General features: G+C 47.0%; 1 protein-coding gene across 1 annotated transcript in view; it reads left to right on the forward strand.

Annotated features, from left to right (window-relative positions):
• The window catches only part of LOC128715975 (carbonic anhydrase-related protein 10), a 50,673-nt gene that overhangs the window by 19,286 nt on the left and 4,099 nt on the right, over positions 1 to 27,288 (forward strand). Inside the window, exons 2-3 of the mRNA XM_053810934.1 lie at positions 12,898 to 12,945; positions 19,074 to 19,210. Coding sequence (XP_053666909.1) covers positions 12,898 to 12,945; positions 19,074 to 19,210 — 185 coding nt within the window. The remainder of the gene's footprint in view (positions 1 to 12,897; positions 12,946 to 19,073; positions 19,211 to 27,288) is intronic.

Here is a 27,288-nt window from a genome sequence, read left to right on the forward strand (position 1 = left end):
TCCCGAGCAAAACGACTAGGTCGTCTTGATAATGACTTAAACTAGAATGCAATTCACTCTGGTTGGAAGACATTTCCTTCTCCGAACCGTGAAAGGTCACCTTATCCCGGGTGTACTCGGACATAAGACACATCTCAATCACACCTCTCTAACGGAGAATGTCAAAAGAGCGTAAAGACATCGGCGTTGAACGATAAATCAACTAATATATCAATAATAACAAGGTGTCAAAAACCGACTTTCGTGCACGTCCGTTGCTGCAAACTATGACGAACCAGTCAGAAGCAGACTGATACATATAATTACGTTGCACGTGTGATCGTTTCAACATTTCTTGACTCACATCCGTTCGTCTGCATGTCATCCGATCAGTGGAACTAGACGACATTATCGCCGATCGTTGGAACTTCTCCCCTAAGGAAACGGTTGCACTCTTTATCACTTGACTCTCATCCGTACGTCAGAAGGCTAGCCCCATACAACACGACACCAGTCATCGATCAACGCAGGTCCCCTACTGAAGAAGACGCATTCTTGCAGCCCAACACTCCAGAAGCCAACACATCCTCTTCATGCGCGATTCCCACGTTTCGCAATAGATAGCAATCAGTTCCCGAAAGGTATAAAAGAACAGGGAACATAGATTTAGGCGATTCATTTCACACTTAGTTTTGTACTGGTAGGAAGTGGTCCCGCGAGTTGCCACTAATAATCAATAAATATTTATTTTTTATTATAACCTGTGGTGAACCGCATAATTATATATGTAAAGAAACATCGAACACCTTGTCAATGTGCTGTTGACTTGCAACAACATGCAGTAATAGAAACGGTAGCAGTAGCAGTAGTAGTAGTAGCTCTAGTAGGATTAGTAGCAGTAGCAGTGGTAGTAGTAGCTCTAGTAGTATTAGTAGCAGTAGCAGCAGTAGTAGTAGCGCTAGTAGTATTATTAGCAATACTAGTAGTCGCAGCAGTAGTAGCAGTAGTAGTACAATCACCACCAGTAAAAGTGACGCTGCCGCAAGACATCTTGAGCAAAGCTAACAACTTTAGACATTCATGATGGCGGCAGTCGCTGATTCGACCATGTGATATACGGCTCCTACATGGTATCAGACAACGACATCTGAATCGTTTCCATCACCGTATACGAAAAATAAAGCATTTAATGGCTCAATAACACAAACAAACATGGGTTGCGATGCAACTAATTCATACCAGCAGTGGTCGAGCTGTACTGCAACAAGCACTAAGCACCGCCCAGAGAGAGTAAGAAAGGATAGGGCTGAGTGCAATGAAGGAGTCAAAAGGTCGCGTGGATGACGACATGACTCACTTAATGGAGGATGGCATCATGCTGATTCTAATCCAGAGATGCCAAGAGCGTAAAGTGTGCTTATCGATCAACGATTAATCGATAGAGCACCGCTCGAGAATGAGAGAGGACAAGGCTGAGTGCCATATGAGGGAGTCAAAAGATCCCGTGCAAGGTTGTTTTTGAAAATCAAATGAAACGGAGCACGTGATTTTTTGACCAAATATCTATACTAAGGAGTTAACTTAACCCATCATTATCATGGGGTCAGTCGAATTGGAGCTCCGTGTTATTAGAGCTCAATTAATGGAGGATGGCATCATGCTGATTCTAATCCAGAGATGCAAAGAAGCGTTAAGTGTGCTTGTCGATCAACGATTAATCGATAGAGCACCGCCCGAGAAGGAGAGGGGATAAGGCTGAATGCCATAAGGGAGTCAAAAGATCCCGTGCGAGGTTATCGTTTGAAAATTAAACGAAACGCAACGAGTCCGAGAGATCCCGAGCAAAACGACTAGGTCGTCTTGATAATGACTTAAACTAGAATGCAATTCACTCTGGTTGGAAGACATTTCCTTCTCCGAACCGTGAAAGGTCACCTTATCCCGGGTGTACTCGGACATAAGACACATCTCAATCACACCTCTCTAACGGAGAATGTCAAAAGAGCGTAAAGACATCGGCGTTGAACGATAAATCAACTAATATATCAATAATAACAAGGTGTCAAAAACCGACTTTCGTGCACGTCCGTTGCTGCAAACTATGACGAACCAGTCAGAAGCAGACTGATACATATAATTACGTTGCACGTGTGATCGTTTCAACATTTCTTGACTCACATCCGTTCGTCTGCATGTCATCCGATCAGTGGAACTAGACGACATTATCGCCGATCGTTGGAACTTCTCCCCTAAGGAAACGGTTGCACTCTTTATCACTTGACTCTCATCCGTACGTCAGAAGGCTAGCCCCATACAACACGACACCAGTCATCGATCAACGCAGGTCCCCTACTGAAGAAGACGCATTCTTGCAGCCCAACACTCCAGAAGCCAACACATCCTCTTCATGCGCGATTCCCACGTTTCGCAATAGATAGCAATCAGTTCCCGAAAGGTATAAAAGAACAGGGAACATAGATTTAGGCGATTCATTTCACACTTAGTTTTGTACTGGTAGGAAGTGGTCCCGCGAGTTGCCACTAATAATCAATAAATATTTATTTTTTATTATAACCTGTGGTGAACCGCATAATTATATATGTAAAGAAACATCGAACACCTTGTCAATGTGCTGTTGACTTGCAACAACATGCAGTAGTAGAAACGGTAGCAGTAGCAGTAGTAGTAGTAGCTCTAGTAGGATTAGTAGCAGTAGCAGTGGTAGTAGTAGCTCTAGTAGTATTAGTAGCAGTAGCAGCAGTAGTAGTAGCGCTAGTAGTATTATTAGCAATACTAGTAGTCGCAGCAGTAGTAGCAGTAGTAGTACAATCACCACCAGTAAAAGTGACGCTGCCGCAAGACATCTTGAGCAAAGCTAACAACTTTAGACATTCATGATGGCGGCAGTCGCTGATTCGACCATGTGATATACGGCTCCTACATGGTATCAGACAACGACATCTGAATCGTTTCCATCACCGTATACGAAAAATAAAGCATTTAATGGCTCAATAACACAAACATGGGTTGCGATGCAACTAATTCATACCAGCAGTGGTCGAGCTGTACTGCAACAAGCACTAAGCACCGCCCAGAGAGAGTAAGAAAGGATAGGGCTGAGTGCAATGAAGGAGTCAAAAGGTCGCGTGGATGACGACATGACTCACTTAATGGAGGATGGCATCATGCTGATTCTAATCCAGAGATGCCAAGAGCGTAAAGTGTGCTTATCGATCAACGATTAATCGATAGAGCACCGCTCGAGAATGAGAGAGGACAAGGCTGAGTGCCATATGAGGGAGTCAAAAGATCCCGTGCAAGGTTGTTTTTGAAAATCAAATGAAACGGAGCACGTGATTTTTTAACCAAATATCTATACTAAGGAGTTAACTTAACCCATCATTATCATGGGGTCACTCGAATTGGAGCTCCGTGTTATTAGAGCTCAATTAATGGAGGATGGCATCATGCTGATTCTAATCCAGAGATGCAAAGAAGCGTTAAGTGTGCTTGTCGATCAACGATTAATCGATAGAGCACCGCCCGAGAAGGAGAGGGGAAAAGGCTGAATGCCATAAGGGAGTCAAAAGATCCCGTGCGAGGTTATCGTTTGAAAATTAAACGAAACGCAACGAGTCCGAGAGATCCCGAGCAAAACGACTAGGTCGTCTTGATAATGACTTAAACTAGAATGCAATTCACTCTGGTTGGAAGACATTTCCTTCTCCGAACCGTGAAAGGTCACCTTATCCCGGGTGTACTCGGACATAAGAAACATCTCAATCACACCTCTCTAACGGAGAATGTCAAAAGAGCGTAAAGACATCGGCGTTGAACGATAAATCAACTAATATATCAATAATAACAAGGTGTCAAAAACCGACTTTCGTGCACGTCCGTTGCTGCAAACTATGACGAACCAGTCAGAAGCAGACTGATACATATATGTAAAGAAACATCGAACACCTTGTCAATGTGCTGTTGACTTGCAACAACATGCAGTAGTAGCAGTAGTAGTAGTAGCTCTAGTAGGATTAGTAGCAGTAGTAGTAGTAGCACTAGTAGTATTAGTTGCAGTAGCAGTAGTAGTAGTAGCGCTAGTAGTATTATTAGCCGTACTAGTAGTAGCAGCAGTAGTAGCAGTAGTAGTACAATCACCACCAGTAAAAGTGACGCTGCCGCAAGACATCTTGAGCAAAGCTAACAACTTTAGACATTCATGTTGGCGGCAGTCGATGATTCGACTATGTGATATACGGCTCCTACATGGTATCAGACAACGACATCCGAATCGTTTCCATCGCCATATCTCGCAGATCGTAAACAAATGGTTGGGAATAATGGCATAGTAAGTAGTGACAAGAATAGTGACAGCTCAAGAACCTAGTGCGCTTCGGGGGCAGCTAACCACCGCTACTATGGTTTAAAAATGAGTTCTGTTAAGAATGCAGTAGTCGCCCACGTCAGAGATGCTTCACTCATTTTGACATATGTGCTTAGGTGCAAATCGTACTGATCACGATTATGTGAACAACTTTTTTATTGTTCAAGTTCAACCTTATGCCCCAGACGCACAAATTTGGAAAGGTTAGCCGAATACTGCACGTTGACCGATAAAGGCTTTACCCTTCAATCCATTCCATCCGGTATAATTACCCTTATCGCACCGTCTTTCTTATAATAGGACGGAGTAACGGAAAGGTTTCTGAATATGCTTCAAGTGCAAATAAGATTTCCCCCACCTCCGTCTGTAAATTCTGTTCAGCGCTAGGGTGGAAGGTGAACTTTTTGGACGTAAAACCGAATGAAAAGATGGCCATTTGAAGGGGCAGGGGAGCTTTAGTCTTTCGATGCGCTACTACGTTCAAACATCCTACGAAAGTGTAGTTCGGGAGGTTATTTCGCCAACTTTCCGAGCAGCAAATGATGAATGCTTCACCTTTCGCAATTTGGATGCATCTCGGCAAAATTGCCCATTTCATCTGACGGTGAAGGGTTGTAAAGGTTGCCCGGAAGGAGGCGCGAAGAAACTATCGCACCTAGCTCGTGTAGGCGTACGTACGGAAAATTAAAACATGTTGTAGTGCCGGAAATAATATTTTTGTTCACAAGCATCTACAACTTAATCTTTACACTGCACAACCCCGAACTGAGGGTTGCGATACAAGGACCTTTCCTGGTTTTCTCTGACAACTAAGACTTTTCCATCAGTCACATGTTCGATCACTCTTTCACTACATCCACCACGGAAGCATAAGCGCTACGAGTATAAATACTTCTTCTAACACACATTCCATAACGGGATCGGGAGTAGGAAGATAGAAGGGCTGAAACCGGGGTGGGGGGAGAGGGGGGAGGGGGGCTGGGGGTTGAATTGCGGCATGATAATGCTGTGTTTCATTATCATATTCCAAGCAGCGAGCTAATGCGCCCGGGCGCTCACAAGATTATGCGCGCACCCGTTGTCGTTGTCGTCCGGGCGCCGTGATTCATTTTCCCTGGCGACAACGGTGCAGGGTGGCCAAAATTCGGGTGAAAAACGAGAGGAGAAACGATAAGAAGGGCGTAGCAGGTCACGAAATCCTTGGCTCGGTTGTCGTACACCCATTTGGATAAAAGGATATATGCAGAAACGATATATGCGCAATTTGTGTCAATTTTTTTTTTTATTTGATTGAAAAATCGAGTAATCACAACAAATCAACGGTTAGGAATCCTTACTGTCCCGTGAAACGGAGTGCTGTGACAAACCAAATGAGAAAGAAACGAGAAAAGATGGTCGAAGGTGGCCAATCAAACTGTTCCATCGAAGAGACCAGGCTGGATACCGGTTGATGGACACCCATGGCCGAACAGGCTTGATGTCCTAAAACCAATATTAAATGACACACAAAACTAATCATTCCCATTGGCTTAGTATTGTAGTTTTCCACTACTGAAATTTAAAACTACACATAAATTTCAAATTATCTTTTTATTTTGTTCCAAATTTACATACCACTGCTAGCATTAACCATGTTTGCGTACTGTAACCACAAGATTATAGGGTCCCAGAGCGATAATCGATTTTGACAGATGGCGCTTAATGTTTCTGTCAAAAAGAATAATCGCAATCGCTGATTTGACAGAAAGATTAATATTAATCTCAAAATTAATCGTGTCTAAACGTACGGTATCATCCAGCAAAACTAGCATCGTCTCGTGGTTCTGCCATATAAACCAACCCCCATCCCCCTGCGCGCTACGGGTGTGTTTGGGGAGAGTTGGGTAATTTTTTCGACTGCTATTTATTGGTCGGATTAATGTGGAGTGGCGGGTGTCCTCGTTTGCTTGGTTTTATTTTTCCTCCTCATCTGCTACCATAAGTTCTACAAAACCTTGTTACGTATGCAGAGGTAGTTACAACAGCGATGAGGAGGAAGCGGTAAGAGATGTGGAGGGATTTCGGAGGGATGGGATGAAGAAGCGACTGAGTGTGTGTGCTCGGTGTTTCTTTATCCTTAATTTCAATCTTCACCCGCGCGTCACATTCAAACCCAAGGACAATCCCGCGCCTGCAACATTACGTAAAGGCTATTCCTATGGAGAGGACCGATTTTTCTCTATTTTCTCTTTTTCTCTTGCAGTTCGATAGCGTCTTTTCGATGGTACAGCAATCTTCTTTCTGATTTGTTTTGTTTTGAGGGGGAGGGTGGGTGGTAGGTCACTCGATTGACCACTCGAGTGGTAGGTCAGTGGTAGGCAAACCGCTTTCTCTTCATCGCTGTTGTAACTACCGCTGCATACGTAACAAGGTTTTGTAGAAATTATGGTAGCAGATGAAGAGGAAAAATAAAACCAAGCAAACGAGGACACCCGCTCCCGGCTCCAATTCTTTCGGTGCGGGGTTGACATGGATATTGGCTTAATGATGGTTCGCTACTTTTTATGCAACCCACACCCTTATTATTTGGGGCGCTCATCATTATCCCACCGCAACAACGCGTGCTCGGGTGCTGATCGCTCTTATCGTTATCGTTTGGTAAAGCTGTTTTTGTATCGTCTACCTACTAGCTCGTCTACCTACTATTCACTAGTTTTCGATTGACCTTTTTTGTATCATTTTTCTATGTTTGAGTATGAATGCGTGTGTATGTGTGTTAATAAAATGAAACGGGAGCCACATTATGCATCATCCTGGTACAATAAAGGCCAACCGAAAAGCATGTTTGGACTCCTTACGGTTGCATTGTGTTGTGAATTCCTTCGTGAAAGGGCTTTAACACAACGAAAGGCGTGATGAAAAGGGGGGAGGGGTGTGTCGATTGTAAGCGAGTGAAGCACGAGAGGGTGAGATAAATTGCTTATCCAGCGATAGTTGCTGGTTGATGCAGTTGCTGGTGCTGTCTCTTGCACCATGCAAACCTCCTCGAGGATAACATCGCTGAAACAGATATCTGATTTAGTACCCGTCGCTTACCTAGCTGCCCATGACTCGGCCAACTTCCCTTTATACTGTTCCAGTGGCACCAGTGAGTCTGCGAATCAATCGCTGTAACGATGGTTGGTCCGCCGGGAAAAACGGATATTTTTCTTAAGCACCATCGCGTTCTTTTGGCTCGCGGGAACAACACAAAAACACAGACACACACACACACATAAAATGTAGTTTGTACGTTGCCGAAGTTCTGGCGCCAGCAAGTTTCGATCCAGAATATAAAAAAGACCCTACAAGGGAAGCGAAACACCGCACATGGGGTGGGTTTTTCCGGCAGAATTTGTCCGAAAACGGTGCCAGGCGAACCGATTGGCCAATTGCCAGCGTCGTGTTAGCAGAAATGGGAATGAGGAGAAGTTGTTTCGGGCCGAATTTCGGCAGTATCCCGGTCACAACCGCCAGAAATTGCACGCGGGTGCCCAATTATGGCACACACTTGGTGTTCGCCACGTGCAGTTAGTGTTGCCAGTTGTTGGGCTGAAATGGTTTTATTGTCTGCTTACCGACAACCGTCCAGACCCTTCGAGGGGCCCTCCACCCCCTGCTATCCCCTCCCACACAGACTGTAAAAATGAAATGGTTGCAAAATGATAATTATTCATAACCAGCGACAAGGAAAATGCACCAGCAAAAAAAGGGAATTTTTAAACACTCTTTTTCACCCGTGAATCGAAGCTTATTTCCATCGAAACGACCAAAACCCCCACTTGAGAAAATGATTGGTCAGTTTTTAGTTGATTTACTCAATTGGCACCTTCCAGAATTGGCTAGAAGACGGGAAAAAGAGGTGAAATGTGAACAAAATAGAAGTACTTCCCGGTTTTTGAAGGCATTCCGGCTTCACACCGTTCGTCCATTTTTCCATCCATTTTGTTTTTTTTTTTTCCTTTTGGTTTGTGCTCGCTGTGGGCCCAGAGGCACTACAAATCTGATTCCCTTTCTTCTCTCTCCCTATATTGCCCCAATTGCTGGCTCCGTTGTTTGCTGTTTTGATGCCAATTTATGACTCAACTATTTTCCAGCACACTTCAATGATCCATGGTAACCGCTTTTCCTGTGCAGCGTCGTGTGCCTGTGCCAAAGAGAGCGAGCACTCCTTCCCCCATCGCCCTTTCTACAACGTTTTTTTTAACGTATTTTACTTTCCTGCCAATGGTTCTAAAAGCATCAAAACCGCTCCGATGGCGGCACCATAATTTCCCACCGGGCGAGGCGATTGGTGGTGGGGTGTTCATTTTTCACCATTTATTTCGCGCCCGTTGCCAAGGAAGCAGCGACATCTTTCCGGTATCTTTCACGGTGCGCCGCAAAACTTTTGCAACCAGCATCATGCAGCCGTAAGAGCAACAACAGCAAACAAGAAGAAAATCCACCCCCGTCCCGTCTCAACCCAACACCGCTCAATACACCCTTGGAGTTGGGGAATTGGCTTGGGGCAGCACGAATCAATCGGTGGAACATTTCGCATTGATTTGGCGCCGGTGGCAGCGAGTGCCAAGAATTCCATTCGTTATGGCTGGTAGAAGCATAGCTTGCTGCACGCGGTGTGGACTTCATAGGGCAACGGGGGTGAGTTGGAGGAAAGCAGTAGACACAAAGTAGGTGAAATGAAATATCCTTCGAGCGTTTCGACTCATTTCGTACGACTTCGATCCGATTTTCCACATGCGCTGGTGAAACAAAAGCAAAAATGTCTTCCCTCGCAACGGATTCCTCTTCGTCCTACCCTCCTTCTCCTCCTTTTTTCCCGCTCCAGCATATCGTCGTCTCAAGTCCAGTAGAAGATCCACCAGGAAACGCGCACGTATAATGGTTTCGAGACAAGAGAGTGCAAAAAAAATTATCCTTCCTACCAATGGGATGCTGCGTGGCAGCACGAAGCCCTCCTTCGGGAAGGTTCATAGAACGGAGGAGCGGAAGGGGAAATATCTTTCCGGTAATTGAGGACAAACGGTGGCGGGCAGTGGGGCGTGCAGCAGCAGCAAAAATCACTTTGCCAAAAACCGAAAATTGTTGAACGCTTCGGCTCCGACTGATTGACGCTACAACGCCACGCGGGACGACGGTACGGACCCGTAGAGGCACAAAGAAAACAAAAGCGTAAAAGATGAGTGTCCAAAGCGTTGCAGGGAGCGCTTGGGGTATGGGGTATGGGGGGAAGATGCACCACCCCTTTTTTCCCAGTTCTTAAGACACTATATCCCGCAGTGCAGAGTAGGTCTTGGTTGTTTCTTTTTTTTTTCCACGGCATGATACTCGAACTAGACGACTGGGAGGGAAAAATAGCTACAACAGCAAAGGGATGGATGAGCGGGTAAAAGAAAGACGGAAGAAGTGGGGGAGGGTGAGAGGATACGACTTTCTCGAGACGGTCGCGAAGCGGAGCGTAATAAAATAATCATGGCGCCAGACATTTTGACGCCGAAATATTTCTTCCTTCCATAAATTTTTCTCAATCGCTGTTTTTGCCCCCTTCCCAGGGTTCTAGTGTATGTGTGTGTGCGTTAGTGATGCTTGTTGTTGTTTGGCCGAGGGTGCTGCTTTGGTGGAATGTTTGTTTTGCTTCTCATGAAGCGATCCAACTCCAACAGAGACGAGAGTTCGCGGAGCGGTATAAAAAAAGGAGATAAAACATCTTTGCGAGTCGGTTCACAAAAACGTAACGTTTGCGTGAATGAAGCTGCTCTTCTTTCTTGGTTTGGCAATTTTTCCTGCATCCCTTATACTTAGTCACCAGCACCAGCGCAACCGACCAAGTCAATGAGATTGGATGGGGTTTCGTCACCGTACCCGTCAGGCTGGCGCCCGCTCCAGAATCGAAGAACGAATCTGTCGTCACGGCTCAATTTCTAGGATTGTTCTTGAATAAGGGTGGGGGGGTTAAGGGTGGTGGAAACTTTTTTTTGCGAGTTTTTGCATCGAGCACAGCATGGGGAAGTTGTGTGAGAGACGAAAAGATGAAACAGTGATACATTCCGATGTCATTCCGTTTGGATTCGTGGAGCGAGATTGAATGTGGCGACAAAAGTTGTGGCACGCTAACACACACACACACGCACGACGGGGTAACTTGCGTGAGGGGTTCGCTATTAAGGAGTAGGTTTCACATGGTTAAGGGGGGTGGAGAAGTTCATTAAGGAAGCTGGACAACGAACCAGCACGGAATGTGAGCGCATTTTTCCCCTCTACGCCGCAAAAAAACAGATTGTTCCGACAGCTTTTCGCTTTACTTCTTATCTTTCAGCGCGTTTGCACGTGCCCTTGATTGCTACTCCGTTGCTATCTACGTTCTTACCCACCGCAAAGTGAAACACGAACGTCACACGCAAACGGTTCACTATCCTTTCCATTCCCGTTGAAACATTATCCCAACTCCCACCGGGTGGGCGAAAAATAGAGAAAAGCGGGTAAGGCGGTCTTGTTTTTCTTCCAGTCAACGTTGTGACTGGTTTTAGCAGCGGAAACACTTGACTCTTATACAGTCCCGGCTTATCTGCTGCGGGATGGTAACGGCCACCATTCTACCGCCACGCCACAACCACCGATAAAAGATTTCAAGCAACGTCAGACAACAAACCCAAACCGAACGCGACCATGTGTTTGGCGATCGGTAGCGATGCACTCTTCGACAAATGCCTTCGCGGTTTGGGGGGGAGGGAGTTCCACAAGTGTGGAACGTCATGTAATAGTTCAAAAATTTTCTTTCTTTGAATAAGGTTCACGACACCGGTAAAATTTTGTTTTTTTTTATGAGTTTATTATTTCTATTTCTTATTTATTTCTTACAACAGGTCTATCAATCGACCCATTGTTTCCTGTTTAGTAGTTTGATAAGCTTTATACTCATCAACTATACGTTTTAACTGGATGGCCTTTCCTCCTCTTCCTCGTCCGGTTCCTCGGCTTCGAAGGGGTCAGCTTCTAGAGGGTCCGGTCCCCTCGCTTCTTCCATTGGGAGCTCCTGTACTTGTACCTGTACCATCATCTGCGGCTGCGGCATCTTTATTTATACTCAGTTTTACATTGTGGTTTTTACTCTATTAGTTAAACTATGTGAACCAAAATGATCTAAATATAATTGCTTGTTATTTATAGTTCAATAATTGTTTAAAGTAAGTTTATAATTCACGCGGGTTTGTAAGAATGCTTATTTGCTTAACACATCACTTCAGCGTTCTTCAGCGCCTCATATTGTGTTTTCATTTGCGTGGGTCACTAGTTCCGTACAATTGCTGATTTTGTTATTTCTTTTAGGGGTTTGCAGTTATGCTACAGTCACTTTATAAACGGAGTGAGGTTATTTTGCGAAGAGCAGTGTTTTGAGCATAACAAAAAACTAATTTAAGTAACGACGTAACATCTCATCATCATTTGCTGCTATGTCTGAAAAAGATGCATTAACGCGACGATTTAAAAGAAGTAACTTTGGCGACGACGATATTGTTCGTGTTGTTTTCTTATCTTGCACAGCTAGGTTGATGGTACCAGTGTTTGCAAGGTGGTATAAAAGTCGCCCTTATCTTTCAGTGGCCTTTTCAGAGTTCCCCGGTTTATGCAGTGCGGAGGAAACTCTATTCTACAACACTTAAACTTAACTGCAATTTCTTTTCCAAACTGGCATTATTCCTTGCTCCACCATTTACAGGGTTTTTCGAGGCATAAAATAACGACGTTAAAGACGTTTAAGTAAGACGTGCAACGCCAGTGCTATAGAGCAGTGGCCAAAACAGCAGGCGGGAGCAGCAACCTATTTCAACAGCAGCAAAATACTGTGCCTCGAATAAGTAATTGCAGCACCAGCTACTAGTTGCTTAAAATTCGTCTAGCGCAATTGCTGGCCGAAATTAAACACACGCACCCGGTGCCCACAACAGCATCACTTCTTTTTCGCACCGGCAACAATGTCTGTGTGGCCAGGAAGCGTGTAGCAATAGCGGGATAAAATTAATCCCACGTGCACAGCTGATAAAACGTGCGAACGTGTGAGGATTTGCGAGCGCACAAAGAAGGATGCGCTCGCCTGCTGCCCGTGGGCCACATGTGCCGTGGCACAACTGCAGCATCGGTACGGCATGATAGCCTTGCTGCCAGCTGCTCACTGCAGTAGGCACCGACGTAAACAACGAACAACGGGATTTGTTTTCCCTTTTTCTTCCATATTGTTGTGCTGTCTTACTGTCGGCTCTACTCCGTCTGCCCGTGAGGTAGAAATCTTGATTGAATTAAAATATTTTATTCATGTAATTCAAGGTTGAATCTCTTCGGTAGAAGAGGTAGTGCTTCTTTTTTTCAAACATAATGATTCTTATTGTTTGAGTTACCTTCAGCTGATGGGACTCACGAAAAAAAAGGTCATAAAAATTTCTACAGAACTATAGAAACATCACATCCATATTTACTGTAATAATTTTCTTTACGTTTTTGTTTTTATTTCTTTACAGAAATCGAGGCCAGCTGGGAAGAATGGTGGACATACGATGGCATTTCAGGTAAGGCTGGTACTGTTTACGTCTTTTTAACAGATACATCCGAACAGGGGCACTTTGTTGGACACTATGTTCCTCGTTCGAGAATAGTATTAGCGCGCCTTCACGATTGGAGCGATTGAAAATTCGAGATTCCTTCCATTCCAATCGATGGGCCTCTCTGCCAGTGACGGGCTACTACCTTCCTATCGAAAATACAACGACCGTGGACCGCACACATGTTCGTTACGGGGCCATGTACCAATCTCCACCCACTGCCGGGAGGATTGCTTTAGTGGGTTCCCCATAATCTCTCCCACCATCAACCCTCATCCAACCACCTGCACACATATTACATGCTGAAATGCGTCCGAACAACGATGCAATGTGCCCATCAAAAACCTGCAAATAATAGCCAGCACTTCACGTCACTCGCCTGTCGGCGCTGTTTCTGGTCGGATGTGTTTTTTGGGGGTGGTACGGTGCGCGCCTGCCTAACAATCAGTCGCATACCGTTCGGGCAGGCAGGCAGGCACACACACACATTCTTTCACGGCATGGGCACTCCATGCCCCGACCGTGGATGTCGAACGGTTGGCTGCCATTTCCGAATTCACACCAACATACCCGTGAACAGTGTCACGTGAACGGAGACCATCCCCATAGCCCACCGCACCACCCCTTTATCATCCGTCCCACCATCACACCCAGACGGCAAATAAACACTTCCCGTTACCGTCTGTCGCTGACTTGGATGACTGTTTCGAGTGTGCTCGGTTCGGGCTCGTTTCGCTTCACACCTCCACTCCCTTTCTATTGCCCCCTTTTCCTCCCTTCACACTCACTCATCCACCCGGTAGTAGGGAGGTTGGGCACCCCACCCACGGATTCACTGACAAACCACAGTCAAAACGCAGTAACGCAAGATGTTGATGCGTTCTCCAATAACCCCGAACGTACAAAAGACTCCATTTGTCGCCGGGTTTGATGACGCATCTATCACGGTACGGAGAGCGGTACGACCGGTGAGGACGGCTGACATCGTCAATTACACATCGCCAAACTCGTGAGCAACAAATGCCCGTGCCCGATAGCTATTGAATTGCTATCACTCGCCGCTTTCGCTCGTTTCGCAATCAATGTGCGACTGAAGAGTGATGATTGAAGCACACCCAACTCCTTAACAAGTTACCCCTTTCGACGTGGGGGCGAGATGTTATTGGAGAGTTCTGGAAGCACTTATAAATCGCTTCTCCTCTCGCTTTCTGGTGGTGGAAAATGATGAAATAAAATAATTATATCGACAGTGGTTAGCAGAAGCGCATTAGAGATGGTCCCAACCAACAGTTAAATGGGGCCACTGGCAGCTGACCGGAAAAGCTCGCTTACAGCGTTCATGCATTAGCATTTTTATTCACCCCTGTGCGATTAAGTGTTCCGCTTTACATATGATTTTAGCAACAGCTTTGCTCTTAAAACGTGACGCAAAATGGGATTTAATGGCAAGACGCACTGCACATTGTTCCTTCCCTCTTAAGAAGTGTGTTCGAACAGTGTACGTTTTCCAAATTGCGCCCCACCCTACGGCAAAAACATTCCCTCTTCTGCCACTAATGGGGCTGAGCTTGAAACCGAGAGCCGGCGCACGGTAGATTGAAACTGCTTGCACAGACACAACGAGATACAGCTGCACTTGTAACATCGTTGCATTTCAATTCGAGTGCTCGGTATAGAATCGTACACGCTCGGTTATGGTAACTCGGGTATCAGGCCACCCCCTCCCCTCTCCCCACCCAACCCGTAACATAAAAACGCGAGAGAGAAAAAAAAACCGGTACCACACACGTGCCGCTCATTTCGTTCCGGTCCACGGTGCAGCACGGCGTGCTGCAATCTTGATCGCTCCCGTTTACTTCTAAGCGCTCGGCCGTGGTTTTATTTTTGTGCTGAATGTGCGCACCACACGCCGTACCAGTTGTATTTGCGCGATGACCCACGGTTTCCTGCACAGGCACTCGTTTTAGCCAGCGAATCGGAAACGGATTTTGCATGTCTAGCACAAATATGTCTTACACTCCCCGGTTTGTGCGCGGGCCAGTTTTCCGACTGCATGCAACCGCACCGTCTCCCAAAAACCGGGCGTCTCCATCGGTTGAGCCACCGGGCGCCTCCATCGGTGGAAAGGATGCGGGCAGGAGGGACTACGCCGGTACCAACGGAATGAATTACAAGGCTTAGGCGATGTGTGCTTGCTCGCTTCACACACAACTAGCGGCAAGTGACCTTTGCACAAGTTCGCGAAATGCTTGGTTTGGTAGAGGTGGGGGGGGCACTGAAAGCGTTAATGCTTGGCAAGTCTTCTCATGCAATGGACTGTGACCTGCACTAAGCGTGAATAGAACAGAAACGAACGCAAACGAAAGCGAGGGACAAGAAAAACGAATCAAAAAAAAAATCACACATATATACACTTACTTTCATATAATCCTTTTAGCGCTTCGCTTTATCCAGACGCCTTCAGCACCGGCTCGCTTATCGGTACCGGCTCATCTTTTGCCCTGGCAAAGCGCTCGTAATAAAGCGTGAGTGATATAACGTACGGACAAAAGTGGGAGGGAGCGGGCGCTACCTTCAATGCTTATGTCGGGCGTGGTGTTTACTTTGTCGGTGGTTGCGATGAAATTATCGTACCGGTGGCATCTTTATCAACAAACGCTGCTCGAGCTGAAGTGGGGTTTCGTTCGAGTCGTTTCTCAAACTCCCTTTCCCCCCTCACCCCATCCCCTCTCTTTAACCTTCTCCCACATTGTGTGTCAGTGTGTGTGTCCGGTTTTGTTTTTGTCTTTCTTTTCTGCTCGGGCGCGCCTCACAACCCGACCTGGCGTGTGCTTGTTTTCCAATTTTCTTGCACGTTTTCCCCACGATTTATCCCCATAGCACCGCCCAGCCCTGCACCGGAGCGTGTGATGGCTGAAGTGCCTTTGGTGCATTAAATCTTTTCGTGCCCTCGCTGGCGACGGGGGGCGACAGTGGTAGTACCGTAGGCTACACAGGTGTGTGCAGTACACCGTGCTCGTTTGGCTACACATGTTTGTTTTCACTTAGCATAAGTTGTTGTTCTGCTTAAGCACTTTTCTTGAGGGTGGGTCCTGATTTCATCGCCCGTGTCTTACGAGCGCACCGGAGCGGCGTGTGTGTATGCGCATTGTTTCATATTGGATTATCGAGCAAGAAGGTCCACAAAGGTAACCCGCTCTTTCTGAAGAATTTTGCTCTGCCCCTTAGCTTAGCAAGGATGGATGGATGGGGGGGTAAAAAGTTTTTCGGTTATTTTAAGCATATTTAGCAGCTGGAAAGCATTGTGCTAGCACTGTTGATAAGTGAGTGCGATAGTACAAGTTGCTCATTTGTAATTTACCATCAGACACAATTCCCCCAAATTGATTGAACTAAAAGCCAACACATGTACGAATCGATTAGGCACTGTTTACAAATGTGATCGAACAAGTTTCATTCAATCACAAATTAGCCAATTGATTAAAATTGTACCACGTACCAGGCGGCTCCATTTGTAAGCCACCGGGCGCCTCCATTACCGTGGAATAATAATTTCCTGAAGCAATTAGCAACACGAATGGCGCTATTCACGTGAGATATTTTACACTTTGCATTACACCTAGTCCTCCAAACCCGGGGGGTGAAATGTGTATTGTCATGTTCACTTTGAAACGGTTTAATTTAATCGCAAAGGAACCATCAGCACGGTCACGAGCCACCATTTCACCATTATCATGATACCACGAGTGTGAAGAATTATTTTTTGCGAACGGGTATCGAGTACATGTGAGGCACCTTTCGTTGGAAAAATAGCATTCATCATCCAACAACACACACCACTTCCGGGGGGGGGAGGGGACAGAAGGAAGATTCAATGTTTTTGCCATGGCAAAAAAGCATCACGGAATATTGCCGGAAACGCTTGCAGAAACAATGCTCCTAACAGCTGGTTTCCCAGCGTTACACTCGCTTACACTTCGCGCTGTAGAATTCGCTTACCGTCTGCGTAAGCGCAATTGAATGAATCCTTAAAAATGGAAGCCAAATTCCGAGCCATCGACAGGAATATAATTTCACTCGGTGCGGGAACATGGAAAGGGGAGGGAAGCGGTGTGTGGGCAGAGACAACCTCATTTCGGGGTTTTCGCCACGCCATTCCGGGCACTATCTCGGGCAAACACAAATGGAATTGATAAATTTCCATTCTACTTTCCAAGCCACGGAGACGGGGCTTCGCTTTCATTTCAAAGGGGTTTTTTTTTAACTCGGAGAACACGGCGACGGGAGTTCAGCCAGCCGGTGGTTGAGGAATTTTACAAGCGCAAACCAAATCCTGGTGGCTTTGAGAGAATGCTTCGTAACGAACACACACACACACAGTCACAACAGGGGGAGGGAAATAAGATCTTACCATCGTAAAGCAATAATTGCCTTTGACCGAACCCAGAGCCAAAATTGGCCAACGGGAACAGGAAGCGACATTGCCTCACATTCCCCATCGAAATTCTTTCCTTTTTCCCACCCCCTTTTTGGTTGTTGGGGTTCGTGCACATTTTTCATACCGCCGGGGCCATTCGCATCGACTTCCTGCCCGAAAGCAAACATCACTCCTTTCGGCCGCACACGGCACCTGAAGAATAATGGAAGAATAGAAATATCCGCGACCATGAGACGCCGCGAGCGCGTTTGCCAATAAAGCGAAATGGAGACATTTGGATGCCAGGTTAGATTTTGCAGCGAGGCACAGAACGTGTCCGCTAGTGAAATTGTGCTCTCAGTGTCAAAGAATGGTGATCTTTTGAACAAAAGGAACCTTTCTTTAACAAAACAAATCTTTTATATCATTCAACAAACCATCCCCGTTTGATGGGTTGTCCTGGGCCGCGATTGCATTAGCATCATTATTTGTCGAATAATTGTTTTAACTGCACAATACACCAAAACATACCACAGCTAACCGTCGGCAGCAAGGATTGGGACGTACCAACGATGAGACTTGATCGTGCCCGCACTTGGCTGACGAGCTTCCGGACGAGGGAACCAAACAACTACGAAACCACTTCCATCCCCTCCCGGCATGGAATTCAATTCCTTCCACAAACCGAGGCTAACTATCAACCGGGGGTTGGGCGCAACGGGAACCAGCGGCAAGGCACGCTCGCACAGTAAAGGAATTTAATTTGGTATTCGAAAACTTTGGCATTATTCTTCGATTCGCACACCGGCTTCACCGGCCGGGGGGTCCAAGGTTTGCTGAGGTTTTGCTTGCTGGTGTGTTGTGTAATATTGTTGGAGTGTATTTTTTTTTTGCTCTCTCTTCCCTTGCCTTCATCTCGCTTACACTCAGGCATCTTGAGTGGTTTAGTCCCAGGAGCACACTCTACCGGTTGCACTTTAACTTTTTTTTGCACGGTAAATAAAGTTCTTGCTCAAAACTGCTAAGGATTCGCTCTCAATCTTCCATCCTCGCTTCGGCAAAGCTATTAGGATAAGAGGAAATGGATTTGTTTGCAATCGATTGACGGCGTCCCGGAGCTGTACCTTCGACCGAGGTGATGATCTTGTTAAATGTTTATCGATTAAATTGAAGAGATGAAGAAGGCGGGAGGGGGGGGGGGGAAGTTTTGCTCTACTTGGCAAATTGTTCCACATCCGGTTGATGCAGCTATGTGAGCAAACATTTTCTGGATTAAAGGTATGCTGGTTAATAGATGTACTTTACAGACCTTGGCTCACCAACTTCGTACTTAAGGCTTCTCATCATGAATACCAAATAAAAAAAAACTTATCTGCCTAATTACCTTTGAAGTCGATAGAATTCGTGTTGTAATTGCACTATTTAAACATAACAGTAAGTGGCAAGCATCTATTTCAATCCACGGGAAATATTCTACACCTGTGCGAAGGGTACTTGGTGGAGTTGGTTTTGGGTTGATACCCATACGGCCCAGTTTTGGCATGGTAAGTTTCGATGTTATTCACAGCAGACGACACACCCCGAATTACCTCTCAACCATTCTATTCATGAACCACGTTCTGCGGTGTGTGACCCGGTGTATTTTTATCTGCTTTGCTCTCCTTTTTTTCCTTTACAGGACCCGCCTTTTGGGGGCTCATCAACCCACAGTGGAACATGTGCAACAAAGGACGCCGCCAGTCGCCGATTAACGTGGAACCGGAGAAGCTACTGTTTGATCCATACCTTCGATCACTGCACATCGACAAGCACAAGGTAAGTGCTTCGAGTATGAGGAAGCCGAGTTGCAAAGCGTGTAAAGAGTCTGTTGCTACTGCTGAAACTTCCCTTTCTCACTCCAAACGCTCACCTGTTTCAAAAGGGGAACGGCGAAGCAGAAAAAAAAAACACCTCCACCGACAAGCAAGATGATGATGCGACACTGGTGGTGACTACGCACATAAGGTGCACCCCGTAGTAGGCTTTCATGTGGCTTTGCTTTTGAAAAAAGGATATTTCTCGCTTTTTATTTGGGAGGTGGGATGGAGGGTAAGATCTAACGCCAACCATGATACCTGACAAAATCCCATTTCCATCGTTTATCGCCATTGCTTGCGTTTTGAGGCAAAGGGACTTACAACCACAGGTAACGCACCGGAGGCTCATTGACGCACCACGCCGAACACGACGACACGTCCCATGAATGAAACGTGTAGAGGACGCAGAGTTCAAGGTGTTTGAGTCACCACGTGTAGTATATGTGTGTGTGTGTGAGTAGGTTGTGAGGGAGGACAAAGATTTACAGCCACATCCACTGGGTACCACCAGCTGTCTCTTATCGTTCGTTTGCCTTTAACAAACCCTGTCAGTTACCTCGTTTAGTGTGAAGTTCTTGCCATCTACCCCCATCCATTCCCCATATCTTCGGGGTCTACCACCAAACATGGTTGTCCCTAAAATCGATTGAGAATATTGAATCACACCCGCGTACATCCGCATCCGGCTTGGTACACCGTCAATTTCAGTCCCGCTCCCCATTTGTGATAAGATAGTCTTCGATGAAGGAAGGTGTATGAGCAGGAGAAGAGACCGGGAAAAAATTCAAAGCAAGAAGCTAACCAGCTGAATTACCATCCCTATTTCTAAAGATTGGAACCAGATTGGAACGCATTCTGTGTCTGTGTGTGTGTGTGTGCGCGTGTATCTACACATTTGAGCTGGAACTTTTTGCCGTAAAATTCACCCCCCCCCAGCTTTCCATTCCTCTGCTTGGACGAGTACGAGTTTCAGACTGCTCTAGAGGCGCGCTAGGGCTGTTAGGGGAGTCGCGTAAATTTGATTATGTATTTTGGGGCAGTGTTTTTTTCCCCTGTCTTCATTTTGTTGTCTTCACCTACATTGAAGTCTTCAAAATTCAGTCCGCAAACAAAACAAAACAAAAAATTGAAACGAAAAAGCGGTGATGTGTTTTTGTCTGCTCCACATCAAGGCGGAATAGAGCCAGGTTAGACGGAAGCTGTTTTTTCTCAGCGAAATGGGTTTAAAGATGTACGAAACAAAAAAAAAGCGGAGAAAACACGGAACAAAACGGCAAGAGAACGAATCAACACAGATTCCTTCAGGAGGTTGGATTGGCCCGGGGAAAGACCAATCCCATACCTCCTCGCGGTCCCGGGCGGAGTGTAGCTAGATCCATCTAGATTTATCTAGAGTTTGCATACTAAATTGGGTAGTGGCAGTCCGGAGTCAACGTGGTTGTCCACGCGATCACGTTGCTCCAAACCGATATCGACAAGGCTCGCACGTTCGTTGTTTGTTTTCGGGGCTGGCGGACAATCCAATCTGATCCCTTAGTAAATTGGGGTGATACCCAATTGAAACGGCGTGCAGGCTAATGGTGCGTCCGTCTCCGTCCTATTAAAACTTAGCAAGTCTGCAGTAGCGCTCACTGTTCTGCCGCCGGGAATGACCGCTCGGCCAAGCTGAAGGTGTAGGTGTGCTCACGCCCTCTTTATCCCGACCTGGCTCTGATCGTGCTGCCTCATGAGGGCAGCACGACAACCCTCGCGTGGCCTCCCTGCTTGCATAGATAACCACGAGGTCATTATGGGAACTTTAACTTACAGGCAGTGATAGCCGATTGCAGTTTGGACCCATTCATTAATGAGTGACCAAATTCCACCAATCCAAAAACCGATGACTCGGTCCGCCTCTCGGGCGATCGAGTCTAGTGAGCCGGCCTCCCCCGCTCCGGCGGAGGAGGGTCCGGAGGTTCTGAGCTGCGAGGTTGAGGCCGAACCTCAGGGGCAGACACACGAGGTGTCTTACCTTGAGCTGTTTCGGACTTACGTGGAGTCCGCCAAGGATGATTCCCTCGCCATTGCCGACGCTATATTTCTGCGGGAAACCCTCACCGTGATGGAGGCGCTGTTTGAGGAGATAAATCACCTCAAACAGCAGCTTGCTAGACCCACTGTCGTGGTCTCAGAGGAGACACAGACAGAAGCGGGAAGCGAGCTTTTATCTAAGCGGTCTGAGGGGGTCGATAAAAGGATGGAGGCCGTGTGTGCTTGCACACAAATAGCACCACTCCCGGCGACCGCTCCCAAAAAACAGAAGACCGCGAAAAAGGCAGTGGCACCACAGACGTCCCGAAAGCCACCTGTTGGGGTTAAAGCTGTAACCCAGCCAACAACAGGCAAGGCCAGTAAGACAGGCGCTCGACAGAGCAATGGTGCTACGCCGTCTGCTAGGGTGGCAGCTGACACCCGCAAAAAAGCAGGCCAAGCAAGCGCTGAGCCATCTGCGGAACAGGGGTTCGCAGTCCAGACGAAGAAGGGCCGGAAACCCAAGTCCAAGCCGGAAACCGCCGTCAAGGCAGTGAAAATGGCCGGGACCTCGAAGGGTACGGCGCCGCCGAGGCAGTCTACAGTTGCTGGCCCAAGGGGTCGACCGACTGCCTCTAACAGTCAACAGACCCAGCAACCCAAGCGCATCCCAAAGCCCCGCCCAGAAGCAATTCTGATCAGTGCGGGATCTGAGGGGCAGACATATGCCGACATTCTGAAGGGTCTCCGCGGGGCGGATTCCCTGAAAGAATTCGGCAAAAGTGTCAAGCGCATCCGGCGGACGCTAAAAGGGTCGCTGATCATCGAACTCGTTCCTGGCCGCAAGGCCAGCGAACACCTCGAGTCGGTGTGTGAGACCCTCGGCACCAAAGGGACGGCGAAGGCGTTGGCACCGACAGCAATGTTTGAGTGCAAATACCTCGATGAGGTATCAACGCCGGAAGGTCTGTGAAGCCCTTAAGGAGCAGTTCGACGTGTCGATCTGCCCTTCCACCGTCAAGGTGAGAAAAGGATTCTCTCCGGGTACACAGAACGCGAGGTTCCGTGTCCCGCTTTCCTCGGCCAACTCTCTGCTGCATTCCGGGAAAATCCGCATCGGTTGGTGTATTTGCCAACTTCACGCGGTGGAGCAATCGCCGTCATGTTTCAAGTGCTTGCGCGTGGGACATGTGGCGAAATACTGCACAGGCCCCGATCGGAGCAAACTGTGTAGTAACTGCGGCAGCGAAGGGCACAAGCGTGGACAGTGCCCTAACCCTGCGAAGTGTTTGGACTGTAAAGGTCCAAACGCGTCGAAACATGCCACCGGGTCAATCCGTTGTCCCAACCGGCGTGTGAAGACAACTCGTGGGGCTTTGAATGCTTAAGGTTCTGCAACTAAACCAGAACCATTGTGCCACAGCAAGGCAATTGCTGTGGCAGCTGTCAGCAGAGCAACAAGCCGAGGCTTTACTTGTAGCGGACCCGTATTATGGATCTTGCGGGAACGGAAACTACTTGTATAGCGATGACAAGACAGCAGCTATAGTACCGACTGGACGGTTTCCGATTCAGGAGGTAGTTTCCACTAACATTAGTGGATTCGTGGCCGCTGTCATCAATGGCATCACAATCGGTAGTTGCTATGCTCCGCCGTCATGGAATCCTGCGGAGTTCAGAAGTTATCTCGATCAATTGGTGGTAGCTATCTCCAACAGAAGTCGCATCATTATTGGTGGTGACTTCAACGCATGGTCGGCGTGTTGGGGTAGTGACATGAGCAAGAGAGGTGAGCCTCAGAAGCGCAGAGGGGACGAGCTCCTTACAGCGTTTTCCGGTCTCGGCTTAATCTCTCTGAACGTTGGTACTGAGAGTACCTTTGTTCGCCCAGGAAAGAGTTCTGTAATCGATGTCACGTTTGTAAGTCCGAATCTGGCCCGGGGTTCGACCTGGACCGTGTTGAAAGACTTCACTTACAGCGACCATCGGGCGATTAAGTTCTCCGTTGGTGGCGACACGCGAACTACCAGTCGTTCTACAACAGCTGGTCCGCGAAGATGGTTGACCAACCGCTTCGACAAAACGGTTTTTGACACTAGAGTTATGACGGCACTTCTGCGCATGATGCCAAACCGAAATGGGCCGCGGAGCAGCCGGCGCCGCGTAGTGGCCTCAGTAGTGTCCTCTATAGTTCGCTATAGAGCCCCTATATGGGGCTCAGCCCTACGCTTCGAGTGTCGGAAGCAGTGGCTAAGACGCCTGCACAAGACTGTTGTGCATCGGGTTATAAGCGCTTTCCGTACAGCCTCTCACGATGCGGCTTGTGTGGTGTCAGGAATGATGCCGTTGCACATCCTCGTCGATGAAGAGGTGCGGGTATTCCTGAGAAGGAAAGAGTACCCAGCGCTCAGTAGTACTGCGCGAGCAGTCGAGCGCGAAGTCTCTATCCGGGCCTGGCAACAGGAATGGAATACTTCGCAGTACGGTCAGTGGGCTCGGAGGCTCATACCGGACATAGGTTCATGGATAGGCAGGAAGCACGGGGAAACCGACTTCTTCCTAACACAGTTCCTTACTGGTCATGGGTTTTTCAACCAGTATTTTGGGCGGATGGGATTCGCTGACTCAAGCGACTGTGTCACTTGTGGTCGCGAGGAAAGTCCGGAACACTTACTGGTTGAGTGTACGCAGTTTGCTGATGTACGTACTGAGATGGAGTTAGCGTTAGGAACTCGGGTCTCACCATCAAATATAATCCCCATTATGAGTTCCAACCAGGCCCTCTGGAGTCTGGTACACAATGCTATCCGAGTCATCATGACTCGACTCCAACAGCGTAGCATCAGAGTTGACCGACGGCGCGGACGGCGACAGTAATGTTGGAACCCGCGCCTAGGTCCAGTTGGGGGTCGCTGTATTGGGAGCCCTTGGGCAACCGTACAGTGTTAAACCGTGGTGGCGGCTTATTGACCTAGGCTACCCCAGGCACAAAGTGCCTGGGACCCCGGGATCACGAGCTGTCGTTGCGGGTGAGTAGGCCATTCCTCTGTATTGGGCACGCCGACTATACGTCGACGGTCCAATTAACGAGGAATGGACGTGATCATCTCGAACGCCTGACATCTAATCCGTGTCATCGTGCGGTGCCGTTGCGGACTGATTGCGACGATGTACTCACATCGGCAGCTACTCAAAGTACCCAGCAGGCCTATTGCTGACGTAATGTCTTAACGGACCAACCGGCATAGGTTCTGAGGCCTGAGGAGTTTTTAGTCCGTAGGCGCTTCGGCGAATCGGGCAGTTCCCTGGGTGTGGTGCCTCCTGCATACGAGCAGGCGTCCTTGGCTAAGGACGTGGGTTCTCTATGAAGATTCTCTCCTCCGACAATCCAAAAGAAAGAAAGGAGGTTGGATTGGCTGTAGTGAAATCCTGTCAAGGGCACGTACACGGCGCGCGAGGTGAACAGTATGAGCGGAAAGGGGTGGTTTCCGTACTGGTTCCCGCACCTACAGTACCGGTTGGGTATTTCCATGTCTTCCTTCCACCCCGCCCCCACAAAAACAACCCCTTTCACCCACCCGTGACAATCGCAGCTGAGTGGAAAATTTGGAGAAAGAAAAACCAAACCTCCTTAGAACAGACAGACCAGAAGAAAAAAAAACAGGCACAGCAGTAACTGCATTAAACCACATCAAAATACACACACACACCCCAATCAACCACTCTGTACAAAGCAGCAGGAATATGTCATTGCTGTAAGGCAAATACTCCACACGTACGGACAACGCTGGTAAATCTCTGTACCCTGTCTCGTGCCAACATTTACAATAAACAGCAAGCGTAGCGATTTTCTTCTCACATTCAACACCGAACACCGCTCCTCTGCAACACCCAGAAATCAGTTTGCGAGCATAAAAGTCGTCATCATCGTCGCCCCTTTTCCTAAAGCAAGACGAAGAGCAAAAAAAAAAAACACACCCACGACGATGAAAGACGACGACGATGGCAACAGAAGGGAAGCAAAACATGACGGTACTGTAAGGGATGAGGGTGTATGGGTGGCAAGGGTAGCGTACGGGCGGTAAATGCCGGTGAATGAAAACAGCATTCAATGATAATAAAATTTCAGCAATGAAATGAAATTCATAACAACCTGAAAATGAGCACTCATTCGGATAAAAGCAACCCCCATAAAAAGGGTCCTTCCATGCATTTGCTCTATTGTCGTGGTGGGGGGGGGGGGGGGGGGGGGGGGAGTGGGGGTGTGCCGCTTCCGGTACGTTGTGCGATGTTTATGTGTGCGAGGGAGAGGATTGAAAACTTTTAGCTTGATGAAACCATCCGGTATCGAGACGTGGTACTATTCAATTTTTTTCCTTCCCAGTTTGAGCAGCTACCCATCTTTCGCATCAACACCTTCGTGACAGACAAGACACAATGGAACAGACCGGTGCTATTGTGTGTGTGAGTGTGTGTGCGTGTGCCTCTTTACTATTTTATGTTCCACATCTTTACTGGTCGGGCTGAGGCTGAAAGGATTCTCGGTTTGTTTCTTCATTGCTTTCGGGAGCCCTTCCGGCGAGTGAATTGGCTATGGTTAAGAATTCTTAATTCTTCGTCGGGAGTTTATCACCTAGCGCAATTTGCTGTCGACTCGCGAAACGGTAAATTAAAATTATTTTCACTGGATAGTATAGCGATTCAACCAACACCAAATTCAGCGCGACGTAATTTAACGCTTAGCTTTTCATACAGGTTGTTGCACGAAAAGCACTACGTGTTACAGCGAGTCGGTGCACCAGAATAAAACAGATATCTAATGCAAAACAGGTTTCTGGACGACTTAAACGGAACTAAACTTTGAGGAACCAACTAGATTTGAAATCAATCGACAATTTGTCCAGTACTATGAGGTCGATTCCCAACAAATACATAAGTGTACTCGGTCAAACAAAACATCCTGAACATACCTTTCTAACGACTGTGGCCGAAATAGTTTCACACTGAAGAGGAATTTCTAGGTCCCGGAAAACATCAGACGATCATTTAGGCATTAACGGATCGATGAACAACCGATGATAAAAAGAAAACGTTAAACATCAACACAGCAATCATCAAAATATTGTTAATATTGTAGAATCATGCTGATTCTAATCCAGAGATGCCAAGAGCGTTAAGTGTGCTTATCGATCAACGATTAATCGATAGAGCACCGCTCAAGAATGAGAGGGGACAAGGCTGAATGCCATGAGGGAGTCAAAAGATCACGTTTAAGGTTGACTTTGAAAATCAAATGAAACGGAGCACGTGATTTTTTGACCATATATCTATACTAAGGAGTTAACCCATCATTATCATGGGGTCACTCGAATTGGAGCTCCGTGTTATTATAGCTCACTTAATGGAGGATGGCATCATGCTGATTCTAATCCAGAGATGCAAAGAGCGTTAAGTGTGCTTGTCGATCAACGATTAATCGATAGAGCACCGTCCGAGAAGGAGAGGGGACCAGGCTGAATGCCATAAGGGAGTCAAAAGATCCCGTGCGAGGTTGTCGTTTGAAAATTAAACGAAACGCAACGAGTCCGAGAGATCCCGAGTAAAACGACTAGGTCGTCTTCATAATGACTTAAACTAGCATGCAATTCAATCTGATTGAGAGACATTTCCTTCTCCGAACCGTGAAAGGTCACCTTATCCCGGGTGTACTCGACCGTACGATACATGTCATCCTAATCACTCTCAAACCATGAAAATAATCAGTAAAGTGATCTAAAGATACATCAGTTGATCAGTAAAGGGAGACAGGACGTGCGAAACTAGGTGGATGAAGAGAATTGTAGAAAAATATGCGTTACAAATAAGTCTTCTTCCTCGTACGCCTAATCGTGGTTTGTCCTAATCGATGTAGTGTTTGCGATTTTGTAACGCTAGGGCATCTATTAAAATTTTAAAAACTTCTAAAAAAGGAAAAAATACGACCATTGCTATTTTAAAGAAAGCTAAACAGAACACAAAATTCGTAAA

The sequence above is a fragment of the Anopheles marshallii genome, chromosome X, assembly GCF_943734725.1.
Source record: "Anopheles marshallii chromosome X, idAnoMarsDA_429_01, whole genome shotgun sequence".
NCBI classification, from domain to species: Eukaryota; Metazoa; Arthropoda; class Insecta; order Diptera; family Culicidae; genus Anopheles; species Anopheles marshallii.